The sequence below is a fragment of the Podarcis bocagei genome (genome assembly GCF_964188305.1).
Source record: "Podarcis bocagei genome assembly, chromosome: 8".
NCBI lineage: Eukaryota > Metazoa > Chordata > Lepidosauria > Squamata > Lacertidae > Podarcis > Podarcis bocagei.
In genome coordinates this window covers 42,204,193-42,220,503 of record NC_138133.1, presented here as the reverse complement: position 1 = coordinate 42,220,503, position 16,311 = coordinate 42,204,193, and the positions used below count along the sequence as shown (strand labels likewise).

Sequence of the window (16,311 nt, the reverse complement as noted above, 5' to 3'; positions counted from 1 at the left end):
CCACATGACCCGGAAGCTGTATGCTGGCTCCCTTGGCCAATAAAGTGAGATGAGCGCCGCAACCCCAGAGTTGTCTGCGACTGGACCTAATGGTCAGGGGTCCCTTTACCTTTACCTAAGCAATGGTAAATCAGTCCTCTTAGGGATTTTTAAATCAGACATTGCCTATGCTCACTCATACTTATCCTTGCAACATTAAGGGCCAGAAATTTGCCTTTAGAAAATAAGAAAACATTTAAAAAGGTAAAGGTAAAGGGACCCCTGACAATTAAGTCCAGTTGTGAATGACTCTGAGGTTGCGGCGCTCATCTCACTTTAAAGGCCGAGGGAGCTGGCGTTTGTCCACTTCTGCAGAGTTTTTCTGGGTCATGTGGCCAGCATGACTAAGCCACCTCTGGCAAAACCAGAGCAGCGCATGGAAATGCCGTTTAACTTCCCGCTGGACCAGTACCTATTTATCGACTTGCACTGTGTGCTTTCAAACTGCTAGGTTAGCAGGAGCTGGGACCAAACAATGGGAGCTCACCCCGTCGCGGGGATTCAAACCGCTGACCTTTCGATCGGCAAGCCCAAGCGGCACAGTGGTTTAACCCACAGCGCCACCCGCGTCCATATATACCGTATTTTTTGCTCTATAAGACTCACTTTTTTCCTCCTAAAAAGTAAGGGGAAATGTGTGTGCATCTTATGGAGCGAATGCAGGCTGTGCAGCTATCCCAGAAGCCAGAACAGCAAGAGGGATTGCTGCTTTCGCTGCACAGCGATCCCTCTTGTTGTTCTGGCTTCTGAGATTCAGAATATTTTTTTTTCTTGTTTTCCTCCTCCAAAAACTAGGTGCGTCTTATAGTCTGGTGTGTCTTATGGAGCGAAAAATACAGTATGCACTTTAAATGGAATACCTGCAACCCTTATTGGCTTGAAGACAAAGAAGGAATAACAAAGAAAAACATGGGTTTTATTGTTCAACATCTGGAAGTGTGTGAGCCCCACAGCCCCTTGAGTGTTTACAGAGTGATGATGAACAAATTTACATCTACCGGAATCAAGGGATATTGCAGCAGGATATCACGACTAGAGGAAATTTGCACTCCAACTGATCTCTAGGGCATTCTTTAAAAATATTTCACTTCTAACAAGTATCACTAGAAAACAGTCGTCACTCCCATTCCCTTGCGTTGAACATGCTTGTTACACTTTTTTTCTCTGCCTATACAAAGACCACAAAAGAAAGCAGTTGGCTACATGAAGCTTGACAGAGCACCACAAGGAGAGCATATAAATCTTCTTACGTTGGCTGTGTGCCCTTGGAATTAAAGGGAAATTGTCTTTTGAATGTTTTTTCTCCCAAACACACTAGATTAACAAAGTATATTGTGCCTTCACAGCTTAATATATGCTGGAAAGTTTGGCAGTTGTTGGCATCTGAGGCAAGGCCTTGTGTTCCTAATCCTTCCTTCTTCTTAAAGTATAAACCAGACATTATAAGGGCTTGTGCAAAAGTCTTGGGGAACTTTGTGAACACCTCTCAGGTGGCACCTCTCAGATAGGCTCCATTGCCATTATGAGAGAACAATGGAGGCATTCATGGCGAGTTCTGGCACCTCTTTTTCTAGAAAAATAGCACTCGCAACAGGGATGCCAACTTGACAAAAATAGTGGGGTATGATATGATGCATGCACACCATTTGAATGGCAATGCCCATCAACTTTGGGAGGGCAAGGTCCCCTCAAATATTTCATGGGAGGGCAAAGCCCCCTCAGCCCCTAGGAGTTTGCTCCTATGACCCACAGAAAAAGATCCCTGTCTCGGGTAAGCTATTGCGCAGGGCAGGCAAAACAACACGACTGCATTTATTTTTAAAACTTATCAGCTCACTTTAAAAAATTTATATTTAATTGCATTGCAGGGGTTGTTTATATGAAAACAACAATAGCAACAAAGAAGCGTACTAAAATAAAACCAGAATGGTGGTGGGAAGGAAAGGAAGAGAGCATTCATAGGTTTTGCTTATTTTCCATTTATAGGGGTATCATAAATTACCTTTACATTCAACTGAGGGAAGAGTTCAGCTTGGTAAGTACAGTATCTAATTTATGTAACTTTTCAGCTCACATTTAAAAAGTTTAACAATGAGTTTTACCCATCTTGTTTTTCGCTAGAGAACTATCAGGTCAAAATGGATTCTCCCTTCATCAAACATTGTTTTATCCTCCTTCAAAGATGGCATACTTACTGGGTTTTTTGGTTGCAGTATTAACCATGCTATTTGCTATAGTCCTCACGTATCATGTGTAGGTTACTCTCCATTTACTGCTAGTATGGTCTTGTATACTAGAGATAGGCTACTCTCCACTTACTGCCGGTATTGCGGCCATTGCTACAGTAAGTTTGTAGACCCTCCCTGAGGAGAAAGAAAAAAATGTAGCTACATCACCACATCATGGTACAACAAAAAATGTCTATGATCTCCTAACATAATCTCATGTAGCATTTTTAATTTGTCTTGGCTTTCAGTTTTGTCTATCAGACATTGTTTTTAAATATATTGCATATACAGTGGTACCTTGGTTTATGAACTTAATCCGTTCCGGAAGTCCATTCTTAAACCAAAGCGTTCTTAAACCAAGGTGTGCTTTCCCATAGAAAGTAATGCAAAATGGATTAATCCGTTCCAGACTTTTAAAAACAGCCCCTAAATCAGCAATTTAACATGAATTTTACTATCTAACAAGACCATTGATCCATAAAATGAAAGCAATAATCAATGTACTGCACTATAAAATAAATAAAACTGTATTGTACATGATTAAAAAAAAATTTAAAAAATTCTTCCCTGTACTAATGATAGTCATTGTTTGGATGGGGGGCTTTTATCCATTTCCGCAGTCACACAATCAATCAATCAATCAATCAATCAGTAGCTGAACTGGGATCCACACAGATCCCCCCCCATTGCGGGAAATGCTTCCTAGAGCGCGCGCCTCCCGCAGCGGCATGGGGGGTGGGTTGTACGCCCACCAACCAGATGGCTGGTGGGCGTGCAGCTTCCCTCCCAAGCCTCTGCGGGGATTGCTCTCCTCCCTCAGCTGCATGGAGGAGAGTTGTGAGCCCACCTACCATATGGCTGGTGGACACGCAGCTTCCCTTCCTCACGGCTGCGGGAAATGCTGTGGTGACCCCCTTCTCTGCTGCTGGACAACGGAAGTGTGGCACTCAAAACAGAAGTGCACCCCCAAATGGAGTACGTTCGTATACCAAAAAAAAAATAAAATACCCAACCAGGAACACTCATTTCTGGTTTTGAAGTGTTCCTAATCCAAAAAGTTCATTAACTAGGCTGTTCGTAACCCAAGGTACCACTGTATATACCCTTTTAAGAAAAGGGTAGGAAAATCAACAATGACATAATCTTGCCTATTACTGTGATATTTTGTAGAAAATATTTGTGTATGCATGTCATATTCAGTAGATAAAATCACTTCTCTTGCAAAATGCAATGTTCCTCATATTTCGGGAAACCAGTTTTTTATAGGATTGCTCTACACATTAAAAAATCAATCTTGGATGCACCGTTTTGAAAACATAGAATCAGCATTTTACAGTAAACTCAGTCCTCATGCTTGTAAGCTGCAGAATGTGTCCAGCCCCTTAGGTTTCTTTTACATTGCTTTCCTTTCTCGAAATTATTCTGACATTGAATCTGTTTTATAGTTTACTGAATGCTCATCATGTCATTTCAGAAAGGTTCCAAATACACCCCCCATTGCTCATCTCTTCATGCTCAGTGCTGTACATGTACAAGATTTTACATTATCCAATATTTCATCTTTTTCCCAAGTCAGGTTGTGGTACTATTGTCAGTCTTCCCTGTCCCAACAGATGTATGCTGATGCCATGAAACCAATAAAGTGTATAAAACTGAATTTGATTATTTTTGGTTAAAAAATTGTTCTTAACACCATTAATCAAGACCAACTCAATTTAACGTTTACACATCTGTTCATTTTTCATTAAACAGAATAGTAATACCTAAATTTAAATTTGAATAGGTAGTGCTTGTATTAAATTCCATGCCACACATTCATCTTGAAACAACAGATAATGCAGAATACAGTAGTATTGCAATGTTGATTCAGACCCATATGCAATATGCAGACCCATCATTTTTCAAACTGAGCAGTGTTTTATGTCTCATTGATTATCGCAGAAGACAGATATTTCATTTAAATCAATTATAACTGCCTCAAAACTGTATTGTGGATTAGATTTGCAAAGAGAAACAATAAAATTGTGCACTGAACTTTCAAGAGAAAATGCTCATAATCAGTACAATTGCTGCTGCGTTTTACAAGTTCAGACATTGCCCTAGCCATCTTACCTTATCTATGGCATCACACTCATGCTTTGGCACTCTTATACCAGCAATAATATAGTCTGATGCAGTACAATACTGTTCTGTATGCATGTATGGCTAAGAAGAGAGGCAGAAGCAGGTCTGATCATTGAAGATAACTTATTTAACTACTAAAGAGCCAGCTGGGTCGAAACAAGCATTATGGATCTGAGATAAGATGATAATGAATATCCGTGGTAGCGGAACTGAAGCGTATCCTTGTAAGATGAGCCACCCTAGATCCTTCATACACGACACCAGTTTAACTGCCCATTCACAGTCCCTGTCTATGTTTATAGTCAGATGTGTCCACTGATAAGACTCAGTTTGCTCTAGTCTCATAGTTAGACATATTGTGGGTTATACTAGCCACCATAGTCAAACATACAGAGATATGATCTACAAAATACACGGTTCAATAGCCACTCATGTAGGCTTATGTTAGTATAAGCATGTCTGCAACTTGAAAAGGCAATGTCTCTCTTTGGGATGCAGAACCTCTTCCCTTGGGATGATGGGACACCAGGAGAGGGAACTACAACAATTTGATGTGTCATATACTGATAACAGACCAGTAGACAATCATGGCTCAAGGCTTCCCATAACAGGAGGTGGAACAAGGGAAGGATAGATCTCTGTCTAAAGCAACACAGCTGGATAAGAGCTGAGGCAGTGCAATATGTTTAGGATCAAGCTGGAATATCCAGTGAGATACGATTTAGAGCATGTAACTGTAAACTTAGAAAAGGAGAGGGATGTCATAAAGGTATGAGAAACGCCATGCTAAAACTCAAATCCAGCAATGAAATCAATTTCAACATACCATAGCACCTCCTTGGAGCAAGTTAAGTAGGAAACCATGCGTGCAAACATAAAGGATTCACCATATGGATCTCATTGCAAGATCTGTATAACCAGACATTTCCATTACATGTGTTTGTTAATTTTATCCATACTAATTTCTTTCATATACGTAGATGCCTGTGCCTTTACAAATCCCAACTTGTTCCTTTTATCATTATACATATATGTTAACTTAAGCTTAAGCAGCATTGTTAGTGTCAAGTCACTCCATTCTGAATCCATTACTTCTGTGCTACACCCAAAGAAGGGTTTAAATCTTAGAAGAATCCCTGAAATATAGTCTCTTTGACTTTGCTTTGGCTACAATCCTAGGCACATGTACCTGGGAACACACCCCATTGAACTCAGTGGGACTTACCTTTGAATAGATATGTATAGGACCACACTGCAACCTATAGTTTTATATCTACTTACCTAGGAGCAGATCCCATTGAACCTAACAGGACCTAGAATCATTGTAAAGTTGGAAGGGACCATGAGGGTCATCTAGTTCAACCCCCTGAAATGCAAGAATCTTTTGCCCAATGTGGGGCTTGAACCCACAACCCTGAAATTAAGAGTCTCATGTTCTACCAACTGAGATTTGTTTCTGAGTAGACATATATAGTGCTGTCCTGTAAGGCTCTAATACTAAACACACTTTCCTGCAAATGGGTTTCATTGAATTCAGTGGGACTGTTTATTTTATCTGTTTAATATATTTTTATGCTGCCTTCAGGGAAGTAACTGTGATTAAGTCTGTGTGTTGTGTAAAACTCAATCTTCTTGCATGAAGTTCCTCTCTTTGGAAAGCATGGGAAAATGCAAATCTTTTAATGGAATAAGGAAACAGAATTAAACAAAGTAAAGACCCAGAGTTAATTTTAAAAGATATTTATTTATCAAACCATTTATCAAATGGGCCATCTCATTCAGAAGACCTATGGCCTGATCTGGGAAAGTCTGAGAACTAGACATCTCCTGCTCTTCCCATTGCCTTTTCCATGCCCAGTCTTGACAATTTTGCATGCATTACAAAATGTGTGTCACTGCACATGGAAAACTGAGGCAAAGAGGCAATGACGTGCCATACACGAGAAGGAATTCATGCATATGACTCATTGGACCATGTTGCCGTATGACAAGCAGATGACCTGACATCACCCTCAATCTATATCACAACCTTGGTTTTCCATCTCTCTCACACACCCCTCTTCTGCATTTTTTCTGGTTCCGCTACAAATGGGTGGAAATTGCTGGGAAATGGATTTTGGCTAAACATGAAGAGCAACTTCAAGCAGTTTGACTGTGGAAGTAACTGCTTCAGGAAGTAGCGGCATTTAAGTAGAGGCTTGTCAGGGCTACTGCAGTTGCATTTCACATTGCAAATCCTGCACTGTGCTGATGGTTGGCTAGATTACCCAAAAAGAACCGTCCAGTTCTTTGATTCTATCTCCCTTGTGCTAAATGCAGGCTTATAGCAAGCCAATAGAAATCACTTTAAATGTGGATAAGTAGCAGCATGCCAAAAGTTGAATGCCATGTGTGGTAGCATATTAGGACAAGTCAAAGAGAGCTTGTACAAGTCTATTTCTATTTCTACGCAGATATGATAATGAGGAATTGCACCCTGACATTTTGATCCTCTTCCTGCTGAAACTTCCATCTACAAGAAGTTGACTTTTTAGCTGCACATTGCTTGTAAATGCCCCCTCCAAAAAAAATATTTTAAAATTAGAAATTTAATTAATGCAGCAGACTAAGACTATCTACTAATATATCTTCATGCTGAATTGGTTCCATTCCCACCTTTTTATGGTTGATTAATTCCTAATGGCTGTACTAACACTATTTAAATGTACAGAACTTGTTTCTGATTAAACATAAACAGAGTGTTGCTATGAAGCTACATGCATCCACTCAAATTTCTTCTACTATAAAACTATTAAATGTACAAGTACCCTTGTCTTCCTATGCCTCTCAACACCATGGAAATGTGCTAGCCATATTTGGCTATGCTGCTCACATGTAAAGGCTGCACTCCACCTAAGAATGCTAGAACTAAGCTAACTGCTCTTGCGTCCCTATGCCTGTCACTGTCCATGATCTGGAGGGCATCTGGAGTCTCCTATACCTGCTTTATTTAGAACCTTGCAAAACTGGGGTTCTAGATAACACAGGAAGCCCTCAGGAGTAGAGGAGACTCCTCGGTTCAAACTTTACTGTACAACTAGTAAAGAGCAACTGGCATAGTTATTGTTTGTATAATACACATTAAGCATCATTTTTTCTCTTGGGTGTGTTCCAGTACTTGAGTCCAATTTTTCATTCAGCATTTAGCATAGTATGTCAGCACCCTCTAGTGGTGCTTTGGAACAATACCTGTTGAGGCATAGAAGTAGTCATTTCAGGAATGACAAAGAGAAAGGTATGCATACCATGCTACAACTAAAATAGCTTTGAGGAATCAGCCATAAAAAGGTGGGAATGGAACCAATTCAGCATGAACATATCTTAGTCTGCTGCATTTTTTAAAAAAATACTAATATGCATTAGGTAAAGGTAAAGGACCCCTGACCATTAGGTCCAGTTGTCACCGACTCGGGGGTTGCGGCACTCATCTCGCCTTATTGGCCGAGGGAGCCGGCGTACAGCTTCCGGGTCATGTGGCCAGCATGACTAAGCCGCTTCTGGCGAACCAGAGCAGCGCATGGAAATGCCGTTTACCTTCCCGCCAGAGCGGTACCTATTTATCTACTTGCCCTTTTGGCGTGCTTTTGAACTGCTAGGTGGGCAGGAGCTGGGACCGAGCAATGGGAGCTCACCCCATCGCGGGGATTCGAACCACTGACCTTCTGATTGGCAAGTCCTAGGCTCTGTGGTTTAACCCACAGCGCCACCCACGTCCCACCCATGCATTACCCATGTTCAGTTTTTAAGACCACTAGCTGTGTCATTATTACTCATTTGTTTTATGCAGTTCAAATTTTAAACTGTTCAGTCCGATTCAATCCCTGGCATCTCCAGGTTCTAGGATCTCTTACAATAGGACTGGGAAAGAACCGGGACCCTAAATCATAGAACTCTAGAGTTCGAAGGGACTCAAAGCACCTTCAAGACCCAACTGCTGCACTGCAGAAACCACAAATGCTCACTGCTATCTAGAATAGACCATAGTATGCTCAGGTGTCTTCTCTTGAAGCTGTGCTTCTATTGAAAAGGCATTACATGTTCCCAGCACTTGATGTGCTGCATTTTATATAGCATCTTCACTGCTATTTCAATGCTACTAGGATTTCTATGTGGAATGCAATAGCCTAATGGGTATATGCCTGTAATATGACTGGTGCCAAATGATACAAACTGCCTTCTCACAAACGCCAGCTATAAAGGAGCACTCATGTAGCCTTTACAAGCCGCCATTCTCCTGCCCTGACAATGTTGCTGCCCCATTGCAATTATCTCTTATGAACCGTTTTATGAAGCTTCAATTCCCCACCCCCTTAAAGGCTATGGGTCCCGCTCATATGAAACACGCATTTATGTTGTGTTCAGTATTGCGGGATCCAACAAGATGAAATTGGGTCTAGTCTATAATGGTAAATAATAAGTAAATATTGACTCTTTGTTTAAAAAGAGGACAGTGGGTATGGTTACCCTCTCATCTGCTATCCACTGTCTGGGGTGTTGGAGACCATTGCATAAGGTTAAAATTTAACTGAGGGTATGCTTTTCCTGACTGGCTAAATAAGTCCTTGGTGTTTAGATAAAACATTATAAATCATATGTTAATATACCTGGGATACATGCTGTTTGCTTCAAGTGATCTTCATTTTCAAACGACCTACCTCTTTGCTAATTCTTAAGTTGTTTTTGTTCCACAATGGCAGAATGCACCAGCAAAATATCTACGTTCAGCACAAGTGCCGTTGCTTATGGAACTAAATAGAATTGCTCTGACCTTGAGCTTTGTGATTACTAACAACATTCAAAATCAATAGGAGAGTGGGTAGCCGGATATTATAGCTTAGAGGAGCCAATCAATAAATCTTAAGTGAAGTCTTCATTTATCTGCTCTAAGAAACATGTTTTTGTCTAATACCAAAGTGATAAGAATGCAAACATATAATGACTCCTTAGTTAAAAAATATACAGATGCATTATGCTAAAAACACACACACCAAGATAACATTTGTAACAGTCCCAAGAAGAACTTAGCTTCCAAATAATACAACAAAATATTACATCAATAGAATAATCTTATCCTTGGTGGACCCTTTGGGGTATGGAAGAATAGCTCCTACATCCCCTTGTGCTTATAGCCACAGGGTTACCCCAGCAAAAAAAAAATACAAGGATAGTGATGCCATTGCCCTCCAGGCGTACCAGCAGGGGAACAGGCCAGTACTGGAAGCATTGGAGAGAAATGAACTTTAAATTGAGTCTAGACACCAGTCCTGATGGTGTAGTGTTGGTAATGTTAGTAAGCTCTAACATTTCCAAATAACTTCCCCTATTGTGTCCGTTCCCTCAACACAACCACAGTGGAGAGCAGGATTCATGTTAATTCTGTCAATTGTGGCACAACATCTGGGCTACATGAGGGTCAAGCTTAGTGGCAGATGAAACTGTTAGGCCACAAGACAGAGAGACCAACACTAGGTAGAGCCACAGCCAATGACAGGCAGAGCCTACTAAGCTACCTCATTCTTTTTCTCAATTCAGATTGAAGCGGCTTGAGGAAAATGCATAAAAACACAATATGAAACAAGATGATAGGTACATGATAGATATGGATTGTGGCTTATAGCGTGGGTAAACCACATCCCAAACCTGCTTAGTTCTGCAAAGGCCAAACAGAGACTAAGTAGGAGGAAGCCGACAGACAGTGCCACTACCCGCTAGACCGAGAAAGGCATGCCAGATGCGCATGTATGGGAAGAGGTTGTTCAGCCAACAGATGGGTCAGTAGACTCCTCACCTTCCTCCACACCTCTGTTTCCTAGAGCCAGGAGACGCTTGAATCAGGAAGAGTAGCAATGTGCAGGAGAAGTCTCAGGTTACAGGCACACAACGCATATGGGGAGGGTATATAAACCAACTGGAGGTCGGGGTCTCCCTGTTGCAACTGCTCTACAGGCGTACCTCGGGTTAAATATGCTTCAGGTTGAGCATTTTCAGGTTACGCTCCGCGGCGACCCGGAAATAATGGAACACATTACTTCCGGGATTCACCGCTTGCGCATGCACAGACGCTCAAAATGACGTCACGTGCATGCGCAGAAGTGGCAAAACGCAAGACGCGCAGATGCGTTTTATGTTCTACTCAGGATGCGAACGGGGCTCCGGAACGGATCCCGTTCACATCCAGAGGTACCACTGTACAGAGCCTAGACCTGTTGACAACTACCTAGAGGCTAGAAGCATGGGTGTTTGTTTATGGAGCACTGTGGAAGCTGCTATAAGTGGGGGGTTTTGTTGATAAAGAGTTAACTATCAAAAGTGTGTCTTCCTTGGATTGGGAGGGCCAGGACAATAAAGCCAGTAACTGTAAGTGATTATTCCAATCTAATTCACCCAAGCTGCAATGTCTGCAAATACTAATGACATAAAACATATCTTCTTCTAACAAACCTCTGAACATTAGCAGAGGAGGAAGAAACTGGGATCTTTGCAATAGGAAAAAGGCACTATGTTCTCCCATCTTGCTCCTATATTGAACTAAGAGCCTTGCATCATGTTCAAAGGATGGGTAAAATCTATAACACCTGGATCCTGCAGCAAAATTTTGCAGTGTGGTGTGTTTTCTGTTGAGGATTCTTGCCACTATACCCCATTCCTCTATTTAGGGGTTCTTTTCCCTCTTAGGAGTTTTTCCTCCTAAATATCTTTTTACTTCTTCAAACTTCAGGATACCCCCAAGCCTGCTGATACCTTGATCTTGCACACGAGTTGTGCTTTTTTGGCAACATAAGCAATGACACCCTCCCCATGAAGACCGGAACTAGAGCAAATAGCCATTTCATACCTTGGGGCTCTTGCCTAGTCCTCAGCAAGTAAGATGTAAGGATGGGTGCAAAAGGCACTAGCCAACTGGGCACAGGTTAATCAATATATTGTGTCTTTTAAAAGATTGTACGTCTCTTCAGAATGCCAGTGCCATTATATGAATTTTACTCAGACTCCTCCGTTCAGCAAGGGAGATGTGTGTGCAGAAGAAATCTTCTACATGCAGATTCCTCTTTCTTGAGGGGAGTGTTTGTGCAATGAAGTGCTGTGCAAATAAGGTCTCTTACCTGGATACCCACATTGAATAACTGAGGACTGCCTCCTTCAAAAGTTTGGGGTTCTGTTAGATACCATTATGACCCTGGGCCCAAGTGTGGTGTGAGGCACCTTGTGTCAGCTGGTAAACCAACTGCAACTGCTCCTGGGCAGACATAGCCTAGCCATAGCCGTCCATTTTATTGTAATCTTCAGATTAGGCTATTGTAATATGTTGCACATAGGGCTGCTGTTTTGTTTTGTTTCATTTTTTAAAAACCTGATACTAAAATGTCTCTCTTTTTACAAGTGTGTTTGGCCTTAATAGAGCTTCTTAAAATTTGTAACCTGGAGACGGCGGATGAAGACTGGAAGAAATTTAAAATTTATCTTAAGAAACATTGTAAAATTAAGGAATGCTAAAATGTTGAGGTTTTAGAAAAAAGGGGATTACAGCTGTAAAAGATCAAGTAAAAGAAAAGAATAAGGGAAAATTTGATAAAACCAAGGGGTAGGATTTGCTGAAACAAATTTGAAAATTGGGCTGCAGAAAGGGGAGGTATGGGGAAGTCGGTGAAGTAAGGTTTAAGAAAAAGGGATTCGAAATTATACATGTTTGTTTATGTGTTTGTTTGTTTGTTTGCATTGTGTAATGTTTGTGTTCATAAAAACTGTGAAAAACCAATAAAAATATTATTTTTTAAAAAAAATTGTAACCTGAGATCAATGGTGGAGCTTCATGCTCTGGCACCAGAGGCAAAGAGAAGGCGGGGGTGGAGCTGGCATGCGTCCCGGGGGTGGAGTGTACTGCCTGCAGGGGCGTGGTGCGCCGCCTGCGGGGGTGTGGCACCCAGTACGGGCGAGGGGGCAGCCGCGATGGCACTCTACCAGGATTGCAATGCCGGGGGCGGTGCACTCCCCCCGCACTCCTCTACCTCCGCCAGTGCCTGAGATTTGACTCTGTGTGTTAAAATAAATATAAATACATTGTTCACCACTCAGGTGCAATGACCATGTATTCTATATACAAATTCCAAAAGTCATTTGCAACACAAATTGCAGGAACCTTGATCAGCACAACCTGCACTCAGGTCCCACATGTGGGCATCTGTTGACCCACTGTGAGGACAAGATGCTGGACTGGATCAGTCTATGGTCTGCTCTAAAGTTCTCCCTATGTTGTTATGTCATGTTTAACCTATGTGCTTGGAATATTCAAAATGTATACCATGTGGAACTATCTCCGCATATATGGGCAGGGGGAGGACTGCAGTCTGATTTCACTGGAATTAAAGCATTAACTGTCCTTTTTTAATTCCTTCTATTTCATTGGGACTCATATGTGCCTAACTTGTTGTATTATATTCAGAGTGGGAGTATATACAGTTCAATTTCTGTTCTTTAAAATACTATTAAAAAAAACCACAATCTGCAGTTTCTGGAGTCTCCTTTTTCTTTTCTAAATTATTTGGCAGAAGTGCAAGACTTTTGGATTATGAAGAGAAAAAAATGTTAACTTGATTCCTCACAGTCTGCTGTTATTGCAGCTATTACTGATAGTCAACTGAAAACCATTAGAACTCCACCCACCCCACCCCCGTTCAAATTTCTGTTCAAAGCTTTGACATATATGAGTTGGTCATATCCGACACTGAGTGGTGCTACTCTATTTTCCAGACAGTTGTAGTCTGGTATACTTTGTAAAAATGGATGTGTTCTATTTCTAACTTGGCCTGAGGTCACTGTTGTGGACTTTTTTTACAGCCTAATGAAAGTTATTTGAATTTAGGTTCATCTCTGTACTACCTATGAATACAATGAATTTATCATAAAAGTCTCCAAAGCAGCCTTCATAGCATGCTATGTGGATAATGTGTTATTTATATTTTTCACCAAGGGAATATTTTGCTTATCCCTTTCTCAGTGATATGATAGCTGGAGATATTCATATTTTAAGGCCGCATATGTTTGGGGTTAACAGAAGTTAGTTGCTTGGAACTATGAGTGACTACAGTTTATAGTCAACAGAGTATATAAAAGCTGGGGGAGAAGCAATTGGGATTGGCAAAATGGCCCAGGAGACAGTTCTGGCCCCATGTGCCTTCCATTGCCCCCTGAAACTGGCAACTTCCTAAGGCTGCATTTCAATTTAAAATAAGTCATGGAAATCAAGTCTCATGTGACTGTAGTCTGGTATTTGGCTTCAATGACAAAAGCAGTGGGATGCTCACCATTCTTTGGAGCACTGAGCACAAACTACGTACTTATGCCTCACCATTTGTAAATGTTTTTTAAAACCCCTTGATTTTACTTAGAAAATGCCATTTTTAATTATTTTAAATTACAGTAACAAGCATTAGAACTTTCTCTGCTAATTATGATATCTTAAAGTTTTAGAACTGCAATCCAGAATGCAATATTCTAACTTGAATTCTGTAACGTAATATTGAACATACTGAAGAAGAGGAATATACATACACATTGGAGAAAGTGGAATACAAGGTCAGGGATTTGAGATCTGTGCCTTCTGTGAAAGTTAGACTTTACCCTAGAATCTTATGTCAGCAAGGCAATAGGAATCTCTCACCCATTAGTCCATGGTGCAGCAGCCTTAGGGGTGATCTCTGAGATCAATGAAGGAGTCCGCTGGAGCTGTGAACTATTAAAAATCCTTGAGCTTAAGTATACTTTGAATCTAAATAACTTCTATAGAGAAGGGAGTGGGGCTTGGTGAATGAGTGAATGACACAATACCAAATCCTTTGAACTATATTTGTTCCTTCTTGTTTACTATTGTGTTCCTGGGAGATAAATTTGAAGTGAAGAAGATATGACCTTATTTTTCAGAAGACCATGTTTTTAACTTTACAGCTTCTGAATCATAAATTTACCTTAAAAGAGATATTCATTGTCTGTGTGAAGTCTGGCTCCTGCTTACAGGGAACTGATAAACAAATCTTTCTGGTAAATACAAGGATTAGTGCTCTGATCTTTCCTGCAACTATTAAGGTCAAGATGTTAGCTGTTCTTCCAGGTCACGTATGAGATAGGAACTCTACCAGGGCCATAGTTCATGATGCCTTTTATGATCCATAAATATAAAACCACATAAAAGGTCCAGACTAGCACCCCAAATAAGGGCTAGTAAATTACTATCATCAGTGTAGGATGATGCAATCAGGCCTGGTTTCACTTCTCATCTTGGTTGCTGATGAAATTCCAGTCCTCCCCTGGTCATGTCTGAACTTGAAATGGATATTAAGTATCTTCATTTGGAAAAGTATCTTTGTAGCCAAACTCCTTCAGAACTGATCATGCACAAATGGGAGGCTTTAATGTATGACAAATACCTCTTGATCAGGTCTTTTTCAAAGAGTCAAATTCCAAAGTATAGTGTTACAGCAGACCTTGCAAGAGTCAATATGCTAGAATAATTAAACTAGCCCCTTAGTTCATGAAAAATATTCTAGTAGGTTTGTCAGCAACCTACTCATAGGCAGTTTTCTTTAAAGCTTATCATATTGATCTTGAAAATACTTTGCAAAGGTCTAATATGTGTCTTGCTTCCTGAAGCACAGGAGAATGTAAAACAAAATGGGTTTAGCACTTAATGACATATAACAGTTCATATAAATAATGTATATACATGGCCATTCTCCAATACCCAGGAGACTGTCAGTCTAACTTTAATGTTGAAGATAACTATCTATATGTGTTCTTAGATTTATCGCTTGAATCCTAATGCATTTGCCAAAGGCATTAATATTTAAGAAGCAAAAAAATATTACACTGAGAGAAAATGAGAAAGATTTACAGTTCTTCACATACACACAGTCACACACACATAGCTTCATAGCATGATAAAGAATTCAGGAAATCATTTTCTGTAAGCAAAAGTCAGAATGGGCTTTATTTGTTAAGGTAGCAATATCAAACTTCCCAGTACAGAATGGTTTGAGAAGTTACCGATATCTAGAAAATCATCTGCTTCTGATAAGTTTTTAGAGCATATTTTTAGGAGCGGTCTAATATTTGAAAATTCGTGTTGACATTCTCTTATCTCCTGCAGCACACAAATAACAGACCCAGTTTCTGATACTGGAAATGTTTATATTCTTAAGAAATGCTTAGGCAGCTACATTTAAAGCACAAAGAACTTATTCTTAAAACCACCTGCTTATGAGGAGCTATACTGTGCAATGTAACACAAGATGCATTCATAACATACTGTATTTCCTAGGGGAACTATAAACAACAATTACAGGATAAACTTCACATTGCCTCATGTTGAGAAGTGTTAATCTAAAGGCTGAGACACAAGAAGGCTTGTGTGTGAGTAACACTTGCAAGCATTTGAGAAAGATAACACCTTGCCTATTCTATATCTTTGTATTGAATTGAATTAAGGCACCTTTAAATATTGAGATGATGATGATGATGATGATGATGATGATGATAATAATAATAATAATAATAATAATAATAATAATAATAATAATAATAATTCCACATTCAGAAAACCTCAATGATGCCTGCTAAATGGCACATATATTTTCTTACTTATTTCACAGTTTTTTCTGATACTGCTAACTGTGGCAAGAGCCCATGCAGGAAACTGATGTCTTGCTCTTGGGTCAGTGGATATCCAGCTCAGGCATTGACCACAGACTTTCAAATTGATTTTCAGTTTTAGGTGCTAGGAAGCTGCTCTTTTAAGAAGGAATACTGAGATTCACAGGATGCTGAATCCTTCACCCAACATCAGATTCTGTCCTCCTGCAGTTCAGTCACAAAGGACACCTACAGCCTT

At 40.3% G+C, this 16,311-nt stretch overlaps 1 protein-coding gene across 4 annotated transcripts in view; it reads left to right on the top strand.

Annotated features, from left to right (window-relative positions):
- Positions 1-16,311, top strand: part of GNAL (G protein subunit alpha L) — a 180,060-nt gene that overhangs the window by 21,006 nt on the left and 142,743 nt on the right. For all 4 annotated transcript variants that reach the window (XM_081205624.1, XM_081205625.1, XM_081205627.1 and 1 more), the window contains exon 3: positions 2,026-2,074. In XM_081205624.1, coding sequence (XP_081061750.1) covers positions 2,026-2,074 — 49 coding nt within the window. The remainder of the gene's footprint in view (positions 1-2,025; positions 2,075-16,311) is intronic.